Source organism: Sphaerodactylus townsendi, linkage group LG04 (assembly GCF_021028975.2).
Source record: "Sphaerodactylus townsendi isolate TG3544 linkage group LG04, MPM_Stown_v2.3, whole genome shotgun sequence".
Classification (NCBI taxonomy): Eukaryota; Metazoa; Chordata; class Lepidosauria; order Squamata; family Sphaerodactylidae; genus Sphaerodactylus; species Sphaerodactylus townsendi.
The window spans coordinates 94,984,382-95,009,594 of record NC_059428.1 but is presented as its reverse complement, the minus strand read 5'-3'; the positions used below and the strand labels follow the sequence as shown (position 1 = coordinate 95,009,594).

The 25,213-nt window shown below is 40.5% G+C and overlaps 1 protein-coding gene across 1 annotated transcript in view; it reads right to left on the bottom strand.

Moving 5' to 3' along the window:
• Nucleotides 1-25,213, bottom strand: part of GABRB3 (gamma-aminobutyric acid type A receptor subunit beta3) — a 230,007-nt gene that overhangs the window by 8,612 nt on the left and 196,182 nt on the right. Inside the window, exons 5-8 of the mRNA XM_048494338.1 lie at nt 23,429-23,511; nt 18,743-18,880; nt 17,726-17,878; nt 16,299-16,543 (exon numbers count right to left, since the gene is read on the bottom strand). Of these exons, the coding sequence (XP_048350295.1) occupies nt 16,299-16,543; nt 17,726-17,878; nt 18,743-18,880; nt 23,429-23,511 (619 nt within the window). The remainder of the gene's footprint in view (nt 1-16,298; nt 16,544-17,725; nt 17,879-18,742; nt 18,881-23,428; nt 23,512-25,213) is intronic.

Here is a 25,213-nt window from a genome sequence, read left to right as displayed (position 1 = left end):
ACCGAGCCAGCCCTGGCAGGGCATGCATAAAGACAAGGAGAAGCCTCTTTTCCCCTCATCTCCCAGCCCCCCAATGACCAAAGCCACCAATGCCCCACAGGGCCCAACAGAAGCCCCCTCCACCTGCCTCAAACAAAAAACTTGCCCACCCATTGTCCCCCCACTTCAAAAGCCAAGCTTGGCAGGGCCACTGCTGGAAGGCACCCTCTCCACTGGTCCAGGAGCACCCTCCTAATTCCCCCACCATCCTGCCTCACCTCAAAGACCAAGGCAAAGACATACCCGGCAAAAGAAGCAAAAGTGGGAGGTAACATGGGGGGGACAGGAGAAGCTGTGGATGGGGGGGGGGCAGAGAAGGCAGGCAGCCACAAGAAGGAGTGACTCTCCCACTAGCACAGTTAATCCCCTGCCTGCCATTCCCCACCTGCTACTAAAGCACATTTTATTTAATTTAAAATGGGCTTTACCCGTTATACAACATTTGTCCACCTAAAATAAGTGTATGCAAAAAAGGAGCTGGATTTATGATAGCGTTAAATCCCAGATAATTTTTTAAAAAATCCTCAGTTCTTGCTGTTCCTAAATATGCCATCCATCCATCCATCCATCCATCCATCCATCCATCCATCCATCCATCCATCCATCCATCCATCCATCCATCCATCCATCCATCCATCCATCCATCCATCCATCCATCCATCCATCCATCCATCCATCCATCCATCCCCCTTTGTGTTTGTGTTTACTAGTAATTGACCATGTGCTGTTCTAGAAAGCAAGTATGTCACAAGAATGATATCAAAATTCATAAAATTCATGAGGGGTCTCCAACCTTTTTCACCCTGAAGCCATATTTGGAATTCTGACACAGCATAGCTATTGCAGGAGGCAGAGTCAGCCACAAAATGATTGCCACAGCTTAACTTCAGTAAAGCGGTGCAGATCCTTGTTCCACAGTCACAGCTGCTGCTAAATCAACATTTTAAAAAATCTGCACAGCCAATTAAATCTCCAATAGTTAGAAGCCTTGCCGGGAAAAAGCCGTACCTGGCCCCACCAACTTCCTCAAAACACTTGGGAGGTACCAGAAAAGGTTTTGGTAGGCTCCATGTAACCCATGTAACCCATGTAACTCTGGGAATCCCTGAAATGCACAATAGGTACCCACTACATTTCCCATTGACAAAATAGCAATTAATTTTAAAACATGAGGATTGTGTCCCTTGATTGTAAAAAAACCTGAAAGTAACAGAATTAACTTTTTAAAACATTTGATTTAGCAGATAATGAAAAGGGCAGCTTTTCTTAGGTGCAGCTAAACTTTGAAGTCAGTGTCAAAACACATTTTCTAATAAGAAATTGCTGGAAAGCTGGCTTTACTGATTTATTTATTTATTTAGATTTTTATCCCACCTTATCTCCGCAGGGGATATGTAATTCATGTCCCCTGAATAATATGTAATTCATGTCCCCTGAATAATTTCAGACCCATTTAATTCTCTCAATATGCCATTAATTTTAAGAGGCACTTTAAAAAGCATACCTTTTGGTAAGAATCCTAGAATTGCTCTCCAAAAAGGTATATAAAAGGTACAATTCATAATGTGCAGAATGTTCTATTTAGTATTTCACTTTTTAATGTACAAAAATTTTTTGGGGTCATCCAGAACAGCTTCCATTGTACATGAAGTTCTGAATTATGGCAAAACAGAAGTGTTTGTGAGTCTGTAGCTTTTTCTGGACAGAACATTTAAAATGTTTTGCATACTTTTGGAAAAAACTGTTTGGTTTTTTTGTCTGCATATCAAGGAAAAATAAACTGTGGCCAAATTCCCACTGAAAATTTAATCTAGATACAACCAAGTTTCAAAAGAATTGGCACCTTTCCATCCAGGTTCCAACATACTCACTGCAGCATGTTTCTAGTGAAGATGTGTAGGCCTGCCCCTTCGGGTGTGTGTGTGTGTGTGTGTGCCTGCTGTTAGGGATGCAATTGTTAAGCTAGCAGCACCAAAATTTCTGAGTATCTTTAGGAGACTCTGCTGATGATACCATCCAGGTTTGGAGAAGTTTGGTTCATGGGGCCCAAAGTTATGGACCCTCAAATGTGTAGCCCCATCTCCTATTAACTCCCATTGAAGTGTTTTTTTCAAAAAGGTGCATATACAAGCAGGCCAAGGAAAATCCTGTGATAAGGGGTGGGGGAGGAGCACCAGAAATGGGACTGATCTGTGTTCCATGGTTTGGCTGTGAGGAGATCTCGAGGGAACCTGGATATTTCGGGTGACTATCCCAGGATTAATCGCCTGTGAGGAAATCACCTGTTTCAGGAGAAAATGGTTCTTTACTTTTTTTTTAAAAAAACCCACCATTATATCTTCAAACTATGGAGACTCAAGATCCAAAGCCTTGCTGATTTAGATGTAGTGTCTAAGTAGCATTGAATATATTTCACACACACAAAAAAATAAAAATGGAAAACTGACATGTTTGCATAATTGGCAGGCAAAAATGAATGTATTAGTGTATAGCAATGATAGAAATGGCAGGCAGCTGCTATGCCAGATGACAAAACATCTGTAAGAAACTTCAGCAAATGGGGGACAGCACAGAGATCACTGAAGCAGCAGAAAATGGTGGGTAACAGAGAAACAAAAATGAGAGTTTCAAAAGCGGGTAGGAAAAATAAAATGCTACACGCTCTTCGCACAGCAAGCAGAAAACATTTTTTAAATATTTGGAGGAAAAATGCTCTAGTTTAGCATATCCAAAAAATGTTTTGAGGCTGGAAGAAAGGATTTTGAAAACATTGAGGGGAGCAGGGGAACTGTGCTCATGTGTCTTTAAAAGCACTTGGCTTGCTGGTTTCAGGAAATTTCAGGGCTATACTCACAAATTAGGTCATATTAATGAGATCCCTTTTGGCTCATGGCAGGTGAGATTTCTAATCAGCCCTGTTAACTTTGTACCATTTTCTAATGGCCTGAGCTGACTGTAGACAAGGTGATATTGTGTTCTGACGACCAGGAATACCAATCTCTCCTGAGTGCTGCACAAAGCTCCTGTTCCCCTCTATACTTTGGGATCACACCCCCGAAATCTAGCCCTGCTGTATACTTAGAACAGCTTGTTAATTATAAGTGCAGATGGGTCATGACAAGAGCAAGGTGCAACTCATTCCCCTCTGTCTATCTTCAAGGTCGTTTCCTTAACATCCCACAAAGTGAGCGTTGCTGTCGGTACTGTCCCAATGCTATAGACTCAATCTCTCATATCCTGCTTTACTATTCAAGGTATAATGATATTAGAACCGATCTGGGAGCTTTACTACTTCTACAATTTATGTTTCTCTCAGACAAACTAAAATGTCTAAGCTATTGAACAGCCCTAGAAATTTCTGAAGCAGTTGCTACATTTTTAATCCATGTTCTATATTTTTAATCCATGATATATAACAATGATCCTTTTTTTGTATTTGGAATGTATGGTACTTCTGGTTTATGCCTAATAAAGGTTTTTGGATTGGATTGGATATTGTGTTCTGAACTCTGCATCTATACTCACCTAAAAAGCTAATGCAATTCAGTGCTAAACATCAACTGATGCCAATTTCAGGTGACCATTTAGCTATCTTTAAAAGCCATCTGTAATTGACTCCTCCTCCTATGTTTTTCTACATTTTAATCCTACGTAATGGTCAGTGACAAAATGTGGCATAAAACTAGTTTGTGTATTAAGTTTATACAGCTTTCACAAAGCAGCACAGTTAGATGTTCAGAGTAATCACTATTGATCTTGTAAACCTGTCTAGATTACAATTTACCTTGAGGCATGACGGAACTGTCCAAACAGCTGTAAAGTAAGGCATCTGAATGTCCCAGCAGTGATGTAGGTATAGATTTTTATGGGGTGTGTTCAGGGGTGGGGCCACCCCCCACCCCCCCGGGGATGTGGCCATGCCTCCCCAAGCCCCGCCCCCAGCCTCAGTGCTTATAAAAGCAGCTCTCTGAGGTCAGGGATGGCAGACTCCCCTGCCCTGCCCCCCACCAGCTGGGCTCCCAGCCGGCAGCTGGCAGTCCCTTCTGCCCTCCCCTCCAGGCAGAGGCATAGCTATGGAAAAGGGAGCCCAGTGAAAAATCTGAGTTTTGCACACACACACACCCACCCCATGGAAGGCTGCTGTGATTCTGGAATCCACCCCCAAACAGCATCACTTTCAATGGTGAAACTGGGAGCCCAGATTCTCCTTTTAAATCCACCTTAAAGGGAGAATCTGGGGTCCCGAGTTGAAACAACATTGAAAGTGATGCTGTTTGAGGGTGGGTTCATCCATGCTGAAGAGGGTGGATTTAAAAGGAGATTCTGGGGAAATTTGGGGGATGCCTGCTGTCAGGGGTACAATTGTTAAGCTAACAGCACCAAACTTTCAGGGTATCTTTAGGAGACTCTCCTGATGATACCACTAGGGTTTGGTAAAGTTTGGTTCAGGGGGGCCAAAGTTATGGACTCTTAAATGTGTAGCCCCATCTCCTATTAGCTCCCATTGGAAACAATGGGGGATGGGACACCCCTTTGGGAGTCCATAACATTGGACCCCCTGAACCAAACCTCACCAAACCTGGGTGGTATCATCAGGAGTGTCTCCTGAAAATTCCCTGAAATTTTGGTGCTGCTAGTTTAAAAACTGCACCCCTTGCAGGCCAAAAACTGAAAAAACTTTAAAATACAAAAAACCCACAAATGGGGCGGAGCTTCAGACATGTAATGGGAAACCCCCTTTTACCTACGTCCTTGTGTCCCAGTGTCTTCTGGGAAATATTTGAGGATGCAGAAACTGACTCCCTTAGTGCAGTTTCTAGTCCTCTTTACATTGATTCAGGCTTCAGGTCTACAATAGAAAACTTTTACGTTGGAAAATAACTTCTGTTTCTTGAGATTCAACAAGCTGTGACCTTTTTGCAACTCTGATAAAAAAGAGGTAGTTTCTAACCTGACTCACCTCTGGTCTCCAAGGTGAGAACAGTGTAGCCATATGCCATTCAGTTAGTAAAGATGAAATCATGAGTCTCAACACCTGTGAGAACTAGGTGGCTCAGCAGCCAATAAGCCCCACCATTGCTCTCATTTTGACCCCCTGGTTATTAGTTAATTCACATCACCAGCCATGGATTGAATTAGCCAATCAGCACAGGCCAACTCAAATCCTTGGCCAAAAAGTTTAGAACTCAGTCTAGCTATGCTTTTGGTGCCTTATTCATGGCTTCTAGATCTAGTAAACTGAGCTAATGCTATTACTGGGTAGTTAGTTCTTCTGATTTAGCCTTTGTTATTTAAATCTTCGCTGCTCTTTTAGAAATATTCTAGCACACTTTAAATAAATCACTTTAATTATAGCTTGTGGTGGCTTCAATCTAATTTCAGTATCTCAGCCTAAGTGGTTACACCTACCTGGTTAATCATTTTGTGAAACTCAATCTGCAAGTGCTTTATCTTGCAAGGGTGTCTTTATGACTTTAATCCCAGGAAATTTGGAAGCTTGCCCTTGACTTCTGGCTGTTTGGGTAGTAAAAAAAGGCTGGTGACAGCTATTAGATTGAGGACTCAGACCTCACGGTTTTACAATTTTGTGTATTGCTGGCCCCTCCCAAGAATCATGTGGACTAGAAGAAGAGCTTGGATTTATACCCAACTTTTGTCAGCTGTAAGGGGTCTCAAAGCAGTTTACAATCTCTTTCCCTTCTTCTCTTCAAAACTGACACCTTGTGAGGTAGGCAGGGCTGAGTGAGATCTGAGAGAACTGTGACAAGTTCAAGGTCACCCAGCAGGAATGTGGGAGTGTGAAAACAAATCTGGATCACCAGACAAGACTCTGCCGATCATGTGGAGGAGTGGGACATTGGACATCGTTGTCCAGATTAGAGTCCACGGCTCTTAACCACTTCATCACACTGGCTTCAGGGGTCCTTGACAGCAGATATCACACTTTCTCTAAACAATTTAATCTAATTGTGCTTTCCTGTACCCTTCATGACATTAATTTTAGTTATGATGGTTAGCCAATAAGATTACACTGTGTATATTTCTTTCTTAATCTTACTTTTCTAAATTAAACATATTCTGCACTGTGACTAGTTTTGGATAATGTGGCAGAAATAAATAGCTAGCATATATTTTTGACAGGACTACAGATACTACATTTTTTCCCAACAGGTTATTATTGTTTCCAATAAATATTGACAGGAATTTTTTTAATTCATTGAAGACAGAAATATCTACATGTGTATGTATATCAGGGGTTGAATGTCAGTATCAGTTTCCCATTTACTATGTACATATTCGATACTTCGTAATTTCTGTGTGGGACAATGTAGGTTTAAATGAAATTTTAAAATGCAGGCTTAAATGAATTTTTTTTAAAAAAATCAGTTGTTTTTAAGAAATGAAATTTTCAATGTGGTTTGGTTCATAGGTCTGTTTAGAAGACACATGAAAAGCAACCCTATGTATGAATTTTAATTATTTATAAATAATATTAGAAATAAAATGAATTAATAAAATGGGTATTAAAGTGTAGCCTCACCCCAAGGAAGCACTGAAACAAACAAGTTCATCAATTATCATTCCATAAAGCAAGATACGTAATCTAGAGCTTTTCATCACCAATTAGACTAAGATCTTAATGCATGTAACAAAGCTTTACCCTAATTCACACACATATTTATCCCTCACTAAAAATGCTCCCAGGCAGCAATTTTCCAGGAGGAAGGATTATTAAAGTAACATTTAAAAGAGATTCTGTTATAAATCAGAAACATGCTAACACATATAACGTTGTAAGCAATACTTTGAAACTGGCCACATGCCAGAGAAACAAGGCCCATTCATAATAACTGACACCGAAAACAGTGTGCTCTAGTGTTCCTTCTAAGACATTTTCAGTATCAGAAGTTCTTTAGTTATTTTTTAAATATTCAACCATTTGTTCCAGTAAATATTTTTTTTTGCTATATCATTTGTGTAGAATTGATTTTTTAGGGAGCAAAGTACTAAAGGTAATTAATACATGTGAGAGCCAGACTGCTGCGTTTTTAATTCGTGTTATTTAATGACTGATTGATATTTGATTTTTATGTTTTTGTATTTGAATTTTATGTTGTTCACTGCCCAGAGCCCTTCGGGGATTGGGCGTTATATAAGTCTGAAAATAAACAAACAAACAAACAAACAAACAAACAAACAAACAAACAAACAAATATAATCTGGTGAACTGGATTTGTTTCCCAGATCCAGTATATGAAGCCTGCTGGGTGACTTTGGGCCAGTCACAGTTCTCTCCGAACTCTCTCAGCCCCAGCTACCTCACAAGGTGCCTGCTGTGTGGGATGCAGGCAATTGTACCAACCCAATCCAGAGGGTGGTGGTGGAATGGACTGTGGGAGCAATGCAGGGCCGTGTCAACACATTTGCCCACCCCACTGGTGTAAGGGACACCTATGCCACCAGGGAGACCTAAAGCACCAGTGGGTAGGTACCGCAGAGCTCTGTGGTGTCCAAACCCAGAAGGGCTCAAAGCTCAGAGGCTATGTAGGCATCCAAAAGCACACCAACACAGAGGTGAGCAGGGACATTCCCTCGGGTGGAGCTAACTTTGGTCAGCTTTCACCAGGCTGATAGTCCCAGAACACCCCAGCACAGCCCTCTGACTTGTCAGAGAAATGCATAGCATAAGTCATTTTTTTCCAATGGAGCTTTTCTGTGTAGCAGCAAGATTTTGCTCTCCTCAATCCTTGCTGCGCAGCCCAGAGGTGCTGTGGTACCTCCCCCTCTGTGCCATTCCTGGCCACAGAAGAGTTCCCTCCCCATCTGGATTGGGCTGTCTGCCACTTTGAGACTCCTTAAAAGTAGAGAAAAGTGGGGTATAAAAACCAACTCTTCAGCTCCAGCTGTGCTCTCAAAACAAGTTAAGCCAAGTTTGCACTGCAGAATGCCTTCCTTCACAGCATTAGTCCATAATATTTGCAGGACAAAGAAAATAGAGCTGGAAGGGACCTCATCTAGTCCAACTCTGTTCACAATGCAAGAAATTCATAATTACCTCCCCTCCACTGCCCCAATAACCCCTGCTTCATGCCCAAAAGAAGGGCCAAAAAACCCCTCCAGAATTCCTGGCCAATTTGGCCTGCAAGAAAATTTCCTGACCTTAAAGTGGCATTATTCTGGGCAGGTAAGAAAGAGCCACAAGAGCCAAACGCTGGTTCATCCCTATGTGCCCTCCCTCTCATGATCCTCCTAAGTTCATAGAATCAGCATTGCTGTCAAATAACCATTTGGCTTCTGCTTAATGATCTCCGAAGAAGAGCCCACCACCCTGCAAGAAAGCCTGTGGAGCAATGCTGTCAGGAAGTTCTTAATGTTTAGCCAAAATCCCTTTTGATTTAATTTCAACTTGTTGGTTCTAGTCTGGGACATCAGCAAATAACTCTTATCCTCTCTATATGACAGCCCTTCAAATTCTTAAAGATGGCAATCATCTCTTATCCAGGCTAAAAATAAACAGGCCTTTCAACCTTACCTCATAGAACTTGGTCTCCAGAGCTCTCACCATTTTTGTAGTTCTCCTCTGGGCACAATCCAGTTTATCAATATCCTTCTTAAACTGTGGTGCCCAAAACTTAACACAATGTCTAACCAGAGAAGAGCTAAGTTGTACAGAAAGAACCAGAGGGAGAGAGAGAGAGAGAGAGACAGTTGACCTGTTTATGAATAGCAAGAACTTTGCATCCCCACTGACACCTTTTCTGTCACCTTCCAAGTGTTTTTATGAGCTTTTGCAACTGGCAGAAGCTGGAGCCGGGACTGAGAGATATGCACCAGCCTTTAGCAGCTGGGCTTGTTTTACTTCTAGCCCTGTTTTTAACCCCATGGGTCTGCAACAGCTGTATTTACTACCTGGCAATGGATAAACCTCCCCACTGTAGTCAGGTTAGAAGACATTGTTGATTGAGAGATTGGCAGAGAGGGCCGAAGGCAGGGGCCCTCAGGACCCAGCAATTTGAGGACATCCAGGACATTCTGGTTTCTGTATGGTGGCAACGGAGGAAACAGGGGCTACTCACGAGTGGTGAGAGCACTTAGGGGAGACGAACCCGGCTGCAGATTAAGACCTGTTTACAGCAGCAGCAAAACCTCTTTTGGACTCCCTAGGGTGGCAGCGGGGGTCAGTGGCAGAGTCCCTTGGCTGGCACCCTATAGAATACCTTCAAGTAGGAACCCTCAGGCAGCAACTCCTGGAGGACATCCAGGCTTCCATATGGTGGTAATGGAGGAGACGGGGGCTACTCATGAGTGGTGAGAGCACTCAGGCAGAGCGAGCCCTGCTGCAAGTTAAGACCTGGTTATAGCAGCAGTTAAGTTAAGACCTGGTTACTCCTTCGGGCCCTCTAGGGTGGCAAGTGGGGGTCAGTGGCAGAGTTCCTTGACTGGCACCCTATTGGAAACCTACTAGAGTCTACTGCCGAACAAGAACTATGCGACAGCTACAGAACTCTTGGCTACTTGTTGTCAAGGAAGGGGTTAACTCTTATCTGTCCAACAGCTGTGGACACTGGTTAGAACTAAGATCTTTATATTCTGCTACTCTCTTCCAGTCTCTGTATGGCTGAACTCTGTTTAAATTTTTAAGATCAAGTTGTACGGGGCGGGGGGCGGGGAATAGGACTATTTGCTAGTATAGGGTGGGTGGTCAGACTGTTTCCTTCAGTTGTTATATTGTCTTATGTGGTAGCGCGGTAGTTTAGTTGTTTAGTGCTAGCTTAAAGATGGAATTAGCTTAGCTTAGTATATTAGTATTAGTTACTGAGTTAGGTTTGTATTGTGTTATATTGTTTTTAGGTTATTGGCTAGTTAGTGGGGTTTGGATTTATTTGTGATTGTATTGTGTGAAAGCACACTAGTCACAAGAAAGCCATCTTTTAAGAACTAATGTTCCTGAATTTAACATATTGGTCTTACTTTAAAAGAGGGATAAGATGCAAGAATAGTATTGTGGTGTTATGTCTTGCTGTTATTTCATGCTTGTTGTTATACAATTGCTAATGAGGTCAAGCTGTTATTTTATATTATATTATTATGTGTATGATGCAGTTATATTTTATGCTAAGTTCTAATATGTTTTTGCTATTTGTTATTCCGTTAAGAAATGTTAATATTGTTGATATGCTGTTTAATGATGTTTGATAAGCTGGGGTTATGGTTTTAGTATACTTGTTGCTGTTCATATTTATTTATTGTTCATATTTGATTCTGATATTCTGTTTTGTTGGTTGTTAGCTGCTCTGAGCCCTATGGGGGAGAGCGGGGTACAAGTCCAATGAATGAATGAATGAATGAATGAATGAATGAATGAATGAATGAATGAATGAATGAATGAATGAAGTTGGTGGAGCCATGTAGTGCTTTTGCCCAGCAAGGCTTTTGATTGACTATTGGAGAGTTGATTGACTATTGGAGAGTTGCAAGTTATTTTAGTGTTGCTCAAACAGCAGCTGCCACTACTGCACAAGGATCTATGCTGTGTTACTGAAGTTTAAGCTGTGACAATCATTTTGTGGCTGGATTCACCTCTTGCGGCAGCTATTTTATTGCTGCGCCTACGATGCAATGTCAGAATTTCAAAATGTGTCTCAGGCTCATAAAGGTCGGGGACCCCTGATCTATTATTTTATTACATAAAACATATTAATGAATCCTGAATTTATGTGTAAACTATGTATATTGCTTCAGTTATTAAAATTCTCACACAACATCAATTCTATTTTTCCTTAGCATAAACAATGCAGGACTTGTGAACCTTACACATACTTCAGATAAGCAATGGCTTCCCAAAAAATCTGGAGAAACAGAAAGCTTATTTACTTTCTGCTGCTTTTATTATCATTGTACTACTGGCAATAAGTATCACGACCAAGTAAAGACTGGATATGTATCAAATAACTGAAACTGTTAGTCCTGGTAGTCCATGGCTTACATCTAATAGCTGCCAATACATGGTTGAGGAAGAGACCCCATCAGACATCAGTCACGTCCAACCCAAGAATACGTAGAAGAATTCAAGTGCTATGATCATTTCCTTAATTTCCTTATATTTCAAAGTGTTGTATTTCATTTTTATGACCAAACTTGCATAAATTGCTTCAGACCGAGACATCCAAAGAGGTTTTCCCCCCTTGCCATATCTTTCTGCTTTGTTGAGATCATCCTCCGGAAACCAAGTCAACGGGATTGGTAAAATGTTTATTTTTTAAAGAAAAATACCAAACATACTACTAGTTCTTCTTTATCATCATTAATGTTTAAAAGATTTCTTATATTAATCACAACAGTTGATCTTCCCAATGAAAAAATGTGTATGCTGAATTACTAAACTGCCTAAATGAATTGTTTTCAGCAGCTGTTCCTATTAGAGGACGTGCACCTGAACGTGTCCAAGTTTGCATTAGCAATTCCCATTTTTGTTTCGTTTTCTTACATTACAATTAACAACTTTGCCTCCCCTTCAGTGAAGCTATTTACTCTTCAGCCAAGCTGAAACCTAAACATTATCTGCTCACTGTTGAAAAGTCTTAGTCCATAAATGAGTCTTCCTAGCATCTGAGTAAGAACAAAGACAATAAAAAGCAGAAACAAAACACCCCCAAACAATCAATCTACAACGCAGTAAAGCACAATGAGCCATCAGTATCTGGTCCTAGTGTATGTGGGCTAAAGCATCGCCTCACAAGCAATGAATTTGGCAATCAGTCTGGTACCTCAGAGCTTGCCTCACATATTTAACTGCTGTCTTTCCTCAATGTTACCAATTTCCCCTGGGAGAAGGAAAAAATCAACAGTTTCAGTAGAATAGAGGAGGAGCAGAGGAAGGGGAAAAAGAACTAGACATATGTTATCTATTGTCCTATTAACCGCTGACTTTTCTGGATTTATTAATTTTATTTATTTTCTTTCTGTCCCACCCTTTCCCAACAAGTCAAGATTCTGTATGAGTTGCTAGTTGATGATACACATTTAATTTAAATCAGTTTTAAACCAGTTTAACTATTATGGTTCCCAAAAAAAGACATCATGGGAGTAGGAGTTCTGTGAAGGGAGCTAAAAATCTAATAGAAGTCTCACAAAACTACAATTCTGTGGTTTCTGTGGGACCATTAGATATGTTCACATTTATATCCCAAGAAGAAGAAAATGCCAACTTTTATCCAGCCATATAGAACATAATTCAGTTTTTTGAAAAGCAGGGGTGCAATGCAAGCGGATTTTCTCTACCCCCCTCCATGAAATGGATCTAGGCTTGGGTTGGAAAAAACGTGAAGATTTTGGGTGGTGCATCCTGAGGATGGAGGGGTTTGGAGAGGGGAGAGGCTTCAGGCAGAGGTGGGATCCAACCAGTTCTCACCACTTCTCTAGAAGTAGTTACTAATTTTTTCTGAGTGCCAAGAAGGGGTTACTAAAACAACCTCCCTGCCCAATAGAGACTGGAGATGTGTGTGTGCGATGGCGCCACTGTTTGAATCCCACCACCATTGGAACCTGTTATTAAAATTTTTGGATCCCACCACTGGCTTCAGGTGATATAATACCACAGAGTCTTCCTTCCAAAGCAGCCATTTTCTTCAGGTGAACTGATCTATGTTGCCTGGAGATCACTTGTAATCCCAGGATATCTTCAGACCTAGTGGCTGGCAACCCTACTTGGATCCAACAATCTTGAGCAATCAGAAACACAAGAAACAGTCTGAGATAGCTACTTTAGCTAAATAAAACTTACTGTAACTCCATTTGTGCATGATTTTGTGCAACCAATTTCTGATAATTACGATACATAGGGATCAAAGGGTGGCACACCATCTTATGCAAACAGAACTGCACTAAGCCTAGTTATGTTTCTCCTTGTGTGCTGCTGGATCCAAGCCTACATTTCATGGGACTTGGACATTTCCACAAAATGTGGCTGGATATACCTCAAAGGATTCTGTTGAAAAAACATAAGACTAAAACTTACAGTATATTGTCAAAGGCCTTCATAGCCAGAATCACTGGGGTGCTGTGTGGTTTCCAGGTTGTATGGCCGTGTTCTAGCAGCATTCTCTCCTGACATCTCGCCTGCATCTGTGGCTGGCATCTTCAGAGGATCTGATAGTTGGAAAAGAAAGCAAGTGGAGTATATATACCTGTGAGTAAAGGTCAATAGGTGAGGGCATCTGAATAGGAGTGGCCTGGCAAGTGAGTAACAATGAAGTGAAGCATGTGAGTAACAAAAGAGATAGCAGGGTCAATAGGTGAGGCATCTGAATAGAAGTAGTCTGGCCTTTGTTCCCTTTGATTATCTGTAGTCATCCTGTGCCTGTGTGGAGCTGATTAGTCACTGTCTTGACTCTAGTGTTTTTCAAAACAGGCAGCCAAATTCTGTTCATTTTCATGGTTTCTTCCTTTCTGTTGAAATTGTCCATGTGCTCGTGGATTTCAATGGCTTCTCTGTGTAGTCTGACATAGTGGTTGTCAGAGTGGTCCAGAATTTCTGTGTTTTCAAATAATATTCTGTGTCCAGGTTGGTTTATTATGTGTTCTGCTATTGCTGATTTTTCAGGGAACCACTGACCGCATAGGAAAACTGATGAAGAAGCATAACCTACAAACAATCTACAGACCCACTAAGAAAATTCAACAAATGCTACGTTCAGCAAAGGATAAGAGGAATCCTCTAGCTCAGGGGTAGAGAACCTGCGGCTCTCCAGATGTTCAGGAACTACAATTCCCATCAGCCCTACCAGCATGGCCAATTGGCCATGCTGACAGAGGCTGATGGGAATTGTAGTTCCTGAACATCTGGAGAGCTGCAGGTTCCCTACCCCTGCTCTAGCTACTGCAGGAGTCTACCGCATGCCATGCAGATGTGGACAAGTCTACATAGGAACCACCAAATGCAGCGCTCAGACATGAATCAAAGAACACGAAAGGCACTGCAGACTATTTCAGCCAGAAAAATCAGCAATAGCAGAACACATAATAAACCAACCTGGACACAGAATATTATTTGAAAACACAGAAATTCTGGACCACTCTGACAACCACTATGTCAGACTACACAGAGAAGCCATTAAAACCCATGAGCACATGGACAATTTCAACAGAAAGGAAGAAACCATGAAAATGAACAGAATTTGGCTGCCTGTTTTGAAAAACACTAGAGTCAAGATAGTGACTAATCAGCTCCACACAGGCACAGGATGACTACAGATAATCAAAGGGAACAAAGGCCAGACTACTTCTATTCAGATGCCTCACCTATTGACCCTGCTATCTCTTTTGTTACTCACATGCTTCACTTCATTGTTACTCACTTGCCAGGCCACTCCTATTCAGATGCCCTCACCTATTGACCTTTACTCACAGGTATATATACTCCACTTGCTTTCTTTTCCAACTATCAGATCCTCTGAAGATGCCAGCCACAGATGCAGGCGAGATGTCAGGAGAGAATGCTGCTAGAACACGGCCATACAGCCCGGAAACCACACAGCACCCCAGTAAAACTTACAGTATTATCATCCCATATGTTTTTAATACTCTCTCATATTCTTTTTACATAGTTTATTGTTTCCTACTGTGGTAACTTGTACGGATGCAGGTAGTAAGAATTCTGGTACACAGAAGAATAAAAACACTGTTCCTAAAACCTTTTGTCCTTAAATAACTAGACATTTATCACCTTCCATTTAGTTTCTTTTGTATAGCACAAAAGAGATTATACTAGATTGCTCTCTGGCTTGCAGCAGAATCTTGAGACAGGTAATTCATGATCAATCACTGCATCATGTTCCATTATCTGTACTGACTAAATAATCACACCAACAATCACATTGTGAATAACATCTTCCATACAGAGTTAAACTGCTCAATGCAAGGTCTGCCACTTTCCTCAGTAAGAAGGCAGCATAGGAACATAAAAGTTTTTGCTGTTGATTAGATGATATTTTTGTTCTAGCAACACATCAGCACATATACCACACACAATACTTATGTCTATCCTATTTCTATCTAGTAAGAAAAATAAGAAAAATAGTTGACAGTTCTTAGGTTAGAGTTATATGACACATTTCTTAACATAAAAACATATAGATGTTGGGTCAGACCAGTCGTTCAGCTACTCCAACAACTTGTGTTACATGGTGGTCTGTCAGCTACCTTGGAGGACCAACGAACAGGTCATTGACTTCCACTTATATTGTCTCTTAGCACTGGTATTCAGAAGTTTACTGCCTCTGAATAAAGAGGTTCCCTTAAATTGCTATGGATAGTAGCCACTGATCTATCCTCCAGGAATCTGTCTAATTCTTTTCTACAGCTATCTGTGTCAACAGCCATCGCTATGTCTTAAGACAGACAATTCCACAATTTACCTACTGGTTGAATAAGAAATTACTTCCTTTTGTCTGTCCTGAGTCTCCTAACTATTGAATGTTCAAAAGTTCTAGTCTCATTGGAAAGGGATAAATTTATTTATTATTATTGGTTTTATACCCCACCCTACCACCCATAGGCTCAGGGAAGCTGTTTTATTCACCTTTTCAATCTCATACACCATTTTATAAGCCCCTCAAAATAACAAAAGAATAGACTGTAGTAGAAGAAAAGGTGACATAGTTTGGGCACCAAAAAAAGTATTGCCCTTCCTAAATTATAAAGCATCCTATCCTTCAGTCATACCAAGGACGTGCCAGTGATGGAAGGAGAAATTCCCAGGATTGAAAATATTTTTACTGGTGATGCCAAAAATGTTAAACCTGGGAGAAGGAGCTTTTCAGGACACAAAATTTTTGTAACTTTCCAGAAGAACGTATTGTAGAAGTTCTCACTCTGTGAATATGTGCTTTGGGATATTTTATGTTACTAAGAAGATACACAAAATATGGCTGTATTTTCTATGCAATGCAGAAAACTGAGGGTCAAACTAGCTAATACTGAGTCTCCCAGTTTGCTATGGGGCATGGTATAATTTTCTATTGTATTTCTTTATTTTTAACTAAAAATGCTATGGGGACTAATCATTCCCTGTGTCTTAATCCCCAGAACAACTAGGCTCATGTGACATTTTTTAAAGTACAAAAGAAATAGTATCTAAAATAGTGCTGCATTTCCATTGCAGACTTAGGGATCCCATCTTATCTTGTTTGCCCTGATCCATAAATTTTGTTATCCAGCCCCAGAAAATATAGACATAAAGATAATGTGAAGAATCCTACCCGGTTACTTTCAAACTTAGAACGATCATTGTTTGCTTTGGCTGTCTTTTCGGCAAGCTTCTTCTGTCTTTGTGGGCCTTTTCCAAAAAAGATGTAGTTGACAAAGGCATATTCAAGTAAGGCCAAGAAGACAAATACAAAGCAGCCCATAAGATACATGTCAATGGCTTTGACATAGGGGATCTTAGGCAAAGTCTCTCTGAGATGAGTGTTGATAGTTGTCATAGTGAGCACGGTGGTAATACCTAGGGAGAAAAAAGAAAAAGAGAAAATAATGTCTGTGTTTCAAATATTATGATTTACTTTCATGTAGTTTTCTAAAAGCTATTTCAGAAGTCAATGAAACTGACAAGAACAAAAAAATAGCATGATTGTATCCTAATGTATGTTTCTGGAAAAATCACTTTATAAACTTCTGCATGTGGAGATACTGCTGGTACAGAATGGGGCATAGTTTGTAAGCAAGGAAGAAAAATGTATCCTTTTCAGGAAAACAGCAAGGGGTCAAAATGAGGATTGCTCACTTTCATTGTGTTGCTTGAGAAAATCCCAGCAGCAGATGATGGCACACAGTTGCTAAGCTCCATTCTGCTGTAGCATGAAGCATTGCTGGCCAAGAGGCAGCCACTTGCTTTTGAGTGAGCAAATTAGTTTTACAATAAATTACATGTTCTTATATTCAGAACATACTCTCAAATGCTGTACCCACAGAATCTATTTCTTCCTTATTCCAAATCACCTTGGTCTTAGAACAGGCATCCAAAACTGGCTGATAATCATGAAACAGTCAGGTAGTAAGGTCATGTGTTACTCTAATAGTAACTCTTCAACATTTCAGGAAAATGTACTGTTTAACAGAAACCTTTTAGGGAACAAATTAAATATATTTTGGGTGCTGTGTGGTTTCCGGGCTGTATGGCCGTGTTCTAGCAGCATTCTCTCCTGACGTTTCGCCTGCATCTGTGGCTGGCATCTTCAGAGGATCATCTTCAGAGATCCTCTGAAGATGCCAGCCACAGATGCAGGCGAAACGTCAGGAGAGAATGCTGCTAGAACACGGCCATACAGCCCGGAAACCACACAGCACCCAAGTGATTCCGGCCGTGAAAGCCTTCGACAATACAAATATATTTTGTTGACCATACACAGCTTACCTTCAGTCACTAAATAAAGATCCTTGTGCAGTGACAGCTGCTGCCAGAGCACCTTTTAAAAAATTTGAACAGCCAATCAGATCTTGAATGGCCAGCTGGAAGCCCTGAGGGGCAACCTGCTCTGCCACATTCTAAAAAGGACTGGCAGTCACCAGAAAAGGTATCAGTGGGTGTCATGTCACTCAAGGGTGCCATGTTAGGACCCCTGAGTTAAAAGCTATCACAACCATTTTGGTGTTACATGTAAACATCCTACTTGTCCTCATTCCATACCGAGGGCAACTCTTGCTGCAGATGCATCATAATTGATCCAGAATGAAACCCATGATAAAATGGTAATCAGTATTGAGGGCATATAGGTCTGAAGAATAAAATATCCAATATTCCTCTTCAACTTAAAGCTCAGTGACAGTCTCGGATAGGCACCTATCAAAAACAGAGGGAAATCATCAGGTCGTCATTACATTTTTTTCTTCTAATATAAATATTGAAGATACTAACAAGGCAAAATAGTTTTACTTTCCGTGGAAACACAAACACATTTGAAAGACTGTTTTGACATCTTTAGAACACTGAATGAAATATTACAAAGCACTTGCACTGAATGCATATTAGATGAACTCTATTATTCCTTCAAAAAAAAAACCCCAACCCTCTCCAGTCAAGGTTCAGTTTTGAGGCTGATTACTAGCAATACTGTTAATTTACAATTTTAAAACAGCTGACTTATCCTATATTGAGCTGTTATTATTTACAAAAAATTATTAGTAGTCTACTTGTTAACATTTAATTTATTACACTGTAACAACTATGTATCAGATACATAATGGTTTGGATACTGCCTAAAGTTTCTATAAATGGATTTCCATATGCAGGAGCACGACTTCCTTACTTCCATCCCCATACCAGCTGCAGCCCAAAATGTCCCTCAAATGCTACTCTTGAGAGAAGGAGAACCCTCAAGAATACCTTAGTGGTAGCCAGAGTTCGGCATACGGGGTCCAAATGGCGCGCAGAGACAAAAACCCCTCCAGGCGCCCCCCCCCCCCATGGAGACCCACTTACTCACACAGCGCCTCATCCCCCTCACTCACTTACCCTTTCCCTTCCCCGTCGGCTCTGAGGTTCGGCTTCAGGGAAGCTGCCTCCTGGGCAGCCTGTCTCTATGACTTTCTTAAAAGGGCAATGCTCCAAAGATTGCTTAATGTCCTTTACCTTTTACTGGTTACACTAAAACAAAAATGGTCATGCACAAGAAAGCTGAATATTGAAAAAACAACAAGCACTTGCCTGTGGCAAAGACAACATTCCTGGACACAAGTTTGTATTCCACAATTGAAAATTGGGGAAGCTCAATCTTCTCCACCCCAGTCACTGCTTTATCACCACCTCTCCAATAAAATTCTATGTCATCTGTAGTGTAGCCATCTATCAGTAAAGTATAAAATACATTTTTAGAATATTTGTTAGATTTTTGAAATGCTCAGAAATGTTTGCAATAAGATCACAATAAAATATATTTAAAAAACCATTAAAGCCAATTAGCAATCAGATAAATGAAGTAATCGAAAGAAGCAAAATAAAACAGCAGCATAAAAACCAAATACAGGGCAAAATATTTACTTATTGTTCTCAGCCATGATTTTATAATAATCTGCATCGATGCCTGGCCCCCCCCAAAAAGCAGCCAATCAGGCTCTCTTCATCAATGGAGTAGCAGGAATTCCAAGAGCATTCTCCAGAATTGTTTTGGTGATAAATAATGCATTGCATTGGTCAAACTGCTCTTACCCTCAGAAACCATAAAACAAGCTATGGATCAATTAGACTCTGCTCCTTTTTCTTTTCCTGAAATGTTGTCTACCTAAAATTTTTTCTTTTAATAAAAGTACATACTGAAATAGGGAAGGACTACAATTATCGGTTTTAATTTACTTGGGAAGAAACATTAATGTGGCCCAGTTTCTCAAACATTGATATGATAATGCAAGGGGCAAGGGGGGTGTTTTGCCCCTCTAGCTGTAAACAAAATGGAGAAATTGGTGTTTTCCTTGAGTAAACTATAACCAAAAACAGTGGTTCCACCATATCTCTTTTTATTCTTTGACATCTTTCTGTACCAATCCTCGGTGGACTGGTCCCTAAAAATACAACTGAATAAATCTTTAATCAATCAATAAAAATACCTTCTAGGAGTGAAAATGTCTCTACAATATTAATGTAAACCTTAGCAAAGAAAATGATAGAGCTAAAAACTGCGGGTATTTATTCAAGAATAATGTTAAATCTGTGAAGATAGGAAACACTGCCCTTCTAAACTGACTTGATGACACTTTCATACACCCATATCTGTATGGCAGGAATTTACCAGTAATCCTGGAAAGGTAGAAGCACTACTGGTTGGCAGAAAGTCTGAACTGGGTTTTAAAGTGTCATTCTGGATGGCACTGCACTCCCATTGAAGGAACAAGTCCACAGTCTGGTGGTGCTCTTGGACTCAGGCCTACTGCTGGGTAAGCAGGTGACCTCTGTAGCCAAGAGTGCATTTGCCAGCATCAACTGGTTAGCCAGCTGATACCTTTTCTGAGCAGAAAAGAACTGGCTACTGTGGTGTATGTCCTGGTTATATCTAGATTAGATTACTGCAATGTACTCTATGTACAGCTGCTCTTGAAAAGTGTCTGGAATTTCAGTTTGTATAGAGCACCACATTCAAAATGCTTATCAATCTAATTGAGCCTTATCAATCTAATTGACACATGTCTACAGTGGCTTCCAATCTAATTGACACATGTCTACAGTGGCTTCCAATTTGTTTTTGTGCACAATTCAATGCACTTCAATGCACTTCAAAGTTCAATATGATTTGGGACTAATATACCCGCCTAATCTCTTATGAACCCACTCAACCATTATAGTCCTCTTCAGAAGCCTTGAGTGGCAACACAGGAGAGGGCCTTCTCGTTCATGGCACCAAAGCTTTGGAACTCTTTCCTCAGAAAGATCCAACTGTCCTATTTTGTTGCTGTCTTCTACCATAAGATGAAGACTTCTTTGTTTCATTCAGTATTCCCTCAATGATCTCTCTTTTCTAACAAATGTTTTTGTGTTTCGTATGTATTTTAACTTTTATCTGATTGGCTACATAGCTTTTTCAAGGCATAGTAATGTAATGATACCATATATCATTAGAGCTCCTCAGAGCTCTCTCAGCCCCACCCACCTCACAGGGTGTTTGTTGTGAGGGGGGAAGGGCAAGGAGATTGTAAGCCCCTTTGAGTCTCCTGCAGGAGAGAAAGGAGGGATATAAATCCAAACTCCTCCTCCTCCTCCTCCTCCTCCTCCTCCTCTTCTTCTTCTTCTTCTTCTTCTTCTTCTTCTTCTTCTTCTTCTTCTTCTTCTTCTTCTTCTTCTTCTTCTTCTTCTATATAATGATACTAGATACTAGATGTGGCACTTAACAGTTACTGAACAAGGTTGGATTTCACACAGCATATGTATAGTGGGTTGCAGTTGTTATAAAGGAACCAATTTTCCTTTTTTTCTGTTTGCATGTGTGCCCTTTACCCATTCAGGCAGTGCTTGGAGCCCATGGAAACAATTTGGGCTGCTTTTGCGCCTTTGCACAAGATGCTTCTCTCTCTTTTTATTTCCTGCAACACATACAAAAGCATACAGAAATGAACTCCTCAGCCATGCCTATTGTCCCACAATCAGATTGACTGCACCTGTGTATTTGCACATGTTCAGCACACAAAATAAAAGAAAAAAGAGAAAGGGACCTCCTTGTAATGACCTGGCAATAATGAATGTATTGCTGTAGATCCAGATGGCTGTCATACTGCCATGGGAGAAAAACTTGCTTGGGGGACTTTGTACCTTGTTCGGCACAATGTGCTGGGTGCAGAGGTGTAGCTGGGCCAGAGTGCACCTGGTGCACACTCTGTGTTTTCTGCCTCCCCCCCCCTGCAGCACCCTGCTCCCCTGCCCCCCCTATACTTACCTTAGTTCAGCCTGGAAAAGCAGCCTGTTTCCTTCAGGCAGAAAACGGCCTGGTGGGGACTATACTTCCCATGAGACCTTGGGGCTCGCAAGGTCTCCTGGGAAGTGTGGTTCCCACCAGGCCATTTTCAACCTGAAGGGAACAGGCCGCTTCTCCAGCCTACAATGTTTCAATAAGGTAAGTGTGGGGGCAGGGGGGTGCCATGGGGGGTGGGGGAGTGGGGTGCTGCAGTGGGGTTTTTCCACACCCCCAGGCATGCGCCCGGTGCAATGCGCACCTCCCAGCCCCCTGGTACCTCCGCCTCTGGCTGGGTGACCTACACAGAATTGTGTGCAGGCAGATTCTCCCTGACATAGTGGACAGCATGGAACCTAAAGTGAATGAGTGGAAAGGAGGAAAATAAAGTGTCTCCTGCCTGTTGTGTTCACATGGGAACTCCTCTACTCCAGAACTGTGCAAAAGCATCGCCAGTTCAATGATTTTTGAAAATCCTGTTGAGGGGAATAAAATGGACCAAACTTGTTTTGGAAACAGGCCCTGTGCGAAGTTCCCCCTCCCCAAAAAACAGTTTTTATAACATCCTGCAATGTTGGCCTGTGCGGAATCACCAAGGACAAAATAATAATAATAATTTGTAGTCTTGGACACTATTTCCATGAAACATCAAGTTTTATGTTTAAAACATAGTGCTTGAACATTCAGCAGCCTAGATGAATCTGATTCTTTTTATGGACTAAGAAATTCTGTTCAGAATGGTAATGGCAAAAAGGTTTATGCTACAGTTTTCTCATATTTCTCGGTCAACTCTGAAGTGCACCAGGAAAACAAGAAATGTTCCTTGAAAAGTCAGGCCCTTTCCCAATTGAATATTTAGCAATGACAGCAAGGTAAGTGCCATCTACACAATCTATGCTGGTCCTGAAATTTCAGAAATGTTGCTATAACTAGATTCAGTGCAGGCTGAAGCATTTTGGCATAAATGCAATGAAGAGATTGGAAGTGCTGGAAAAAGCATATTTGCTGCTCTTAAAAAACCTCCTCCATAGACATGTATAAAACACAACTACTGCATTATCAAATGTAGTGGCAAATTGCTAGTTCTTTAGAAAATGTTTCAGGAGAAGTCAAAGATTTTAGCAGTACAATCAGATGCATTTGAGACAGTTGGCTTGGTTCTTTTTTTAGAAAACCATGGAAAAATTCCAATTAAGTTCAGTAGGAATGGAAGCATGCCAAGTATAATTCACACAAAAATAGTTCATTAGTGTATATTGATATTTTATGTACATAGAAATTCTTCCTGTCCACCACATCGTAGAAGAGAGTGCAGTGCCTCTTGAACACAATTTTAAATGATATGAACACTCCAATTACAGAAAACAACTAGATGGAAGAGAGAGATTGAGCTTGCTATGTGCAACGGAATTTCTAATCATAAGTAGGTCTATCTGACAGCCCAGGGGGGACCATAACAAGATCATTCATCCATAATAAAGCACACTGAAAGTAAATTGAATCTCAGTGCTTGATTTCTTCAAAGTGAATCTGATTAAAATATGAACACTAGTTCTCTTGTGTTGTAGATAAGTATCTACTCATTGCTCTTGCCTAATCAGACTGATGTTACATTTTGTTCACGCCTTTCTATTTAACATTTGTTTCACAAGACTGCAAATTGTATGATAGAAACTTATTTATCTTTCCATATGGAAAAATCAGAAAGTACCCCAAAACATAGAAGAAAAATAGAAGAAAAATATGATGGGTATGAGACGCTTCAACATCATTTTGATTTCAATGGGAAAAAAGCTATTCACAAACTTAACTAATGTTCCCATTTAAATAAATGGGAAATGAAAATGCTCAGTTGGACTAATGTGGGATATATTTAGTAACAATAAACTTTTGTACCAATGTTATTCCATTCAGAAAGTATACATAACTGAAATGAGTTCATCAACAAATATACATACAACTTTCTATTTCCAGTGTACAGTTCTGTTCATCTAATGGGTATCTTCTCAAGTCCATCATGCAAGCTGCAGTGGTTGTGATCCTGAAACCAAACATGACAAAATGAACATTACAGTAACAATGCCAATATTATCTTTCATTTGAAAAATGTGTGTATAAATTGAATGATAATTAACAGTAAGGTGAGCTACACTGAAATGAACTACTGTGCCTACCTAGCTATTTCTGCAGTGGGTATAATAGCTCCTTATCTGCACAATCAAATTCTACTCAGAAAGATGTACAGGAATTCATTTTATTGATTGATATATACTCTGCTGTATCCCAAAGGTTCAAGACAGCTTACAAAGCATTAAGTTATAACAATGGTAGATTATCCTTCTTACAGCAGGTGCAGTGTTACTCACTGGGTGATCCTGGTTAGACTCAGAAGAGACCTATTGTTTTCCTTTTGGAGTAATCACATGGGCATGGGTTCAGAGGCAATGCACATAGGAGCACAGGGAACAGTGGTTCATAAATGCATTCTATCACTGAAACAAGTCATTCTTCTCTACTCTTTACACATGTCAATTTGGGGTGGGCATCCATGTAAAGGCAGACAGAAAAATACCAAGATACTTTTCTGCCAAAAAAAGGTGGCATTAAAAGGGAATTTCAAAAGTGGATTTTGAAAAATATTGATTTTTTTCAGCATTTTTTCAAACTGCCTTTAAAAAAAAGAAAACCTCTCTCCCACACCCTCCCTTCCCACTCTCTTCCTCACTTAACTGCTGCCTGAACAGGCCCAGAGTTGAACTGCATGTGCTGCGTCCACATGATGCCTGCAGTTCAACTCTGGGCTTGGGCCCAGTGTTCAACTGTGCACCGCTGCCTCCAAACTCCACCAGGTTGTCACAGGTAGCAAGTAGTGTGGGTGCAGATCTGTTCTGCTTGCTATCTCTCATACCCACATGGAGTTTGGAAGGAGGTGGATACTTTGAGTTTGGGATTAATAACCCAATTTAAAAAAAACTCGGAAAATACTAGCAAGTGTTGTTTTTTTGCACATTCCTAGGAACTTGAGTGATGAACACAGCAAGGAGAAGTAAGAATTGAATGGAGACATAAGAGGCATTGACAGAGCTCCTGTTTGTTACTGCTTGTATAGGAGCTCCTGTTTGTTACTGCTTGAATAGGCACAGACTGAGGAGGAATAATATGGGTCAGCTGGGTTATACGGAGACATCTGGGTCATTCTAGGAAGTATTGGTCCCTTAAACAAAACTAATATTTTAATATATTGGCGAATGCTTTCATGGCTGGAATTAACTGGCTGTTGTGGGTTTTCTCGACTTTGTGGCTGTGGTCTGGTAGTTTTTGCTCCTAATGTTTCACCATATGTGCAGGTGAAATGTTAAAAGTAAAAACTACTGTACCACAGCCACACAGCCTGAAAAAACCACCACAGCCAATACTTTAATAACAAAAACCCAACATTATAAAAATTGTGTGGCAAAACAACTGTAAAATAAAACAAAACAATAATGTTAAAAAGATAAAATAGTCAAAGATGAAATGACAGTTACTATTTTATGTAGTTATGGGCTTCTTGCTGACAGATTGAAAGCATATATAGAAGTTTTACTACTGTGGGGGCTTGATCATTTTTTTTCTCACCAAGATTCTTCTACCTTGTTAGCAAGTCTTTCCATGCAAGTTCGAACAATTTAATTGAATGTTACTTAGCAATAATACAGCCAACTGGAACATGAATTGGACAGAGGAAAACTTTGAAAGATCCA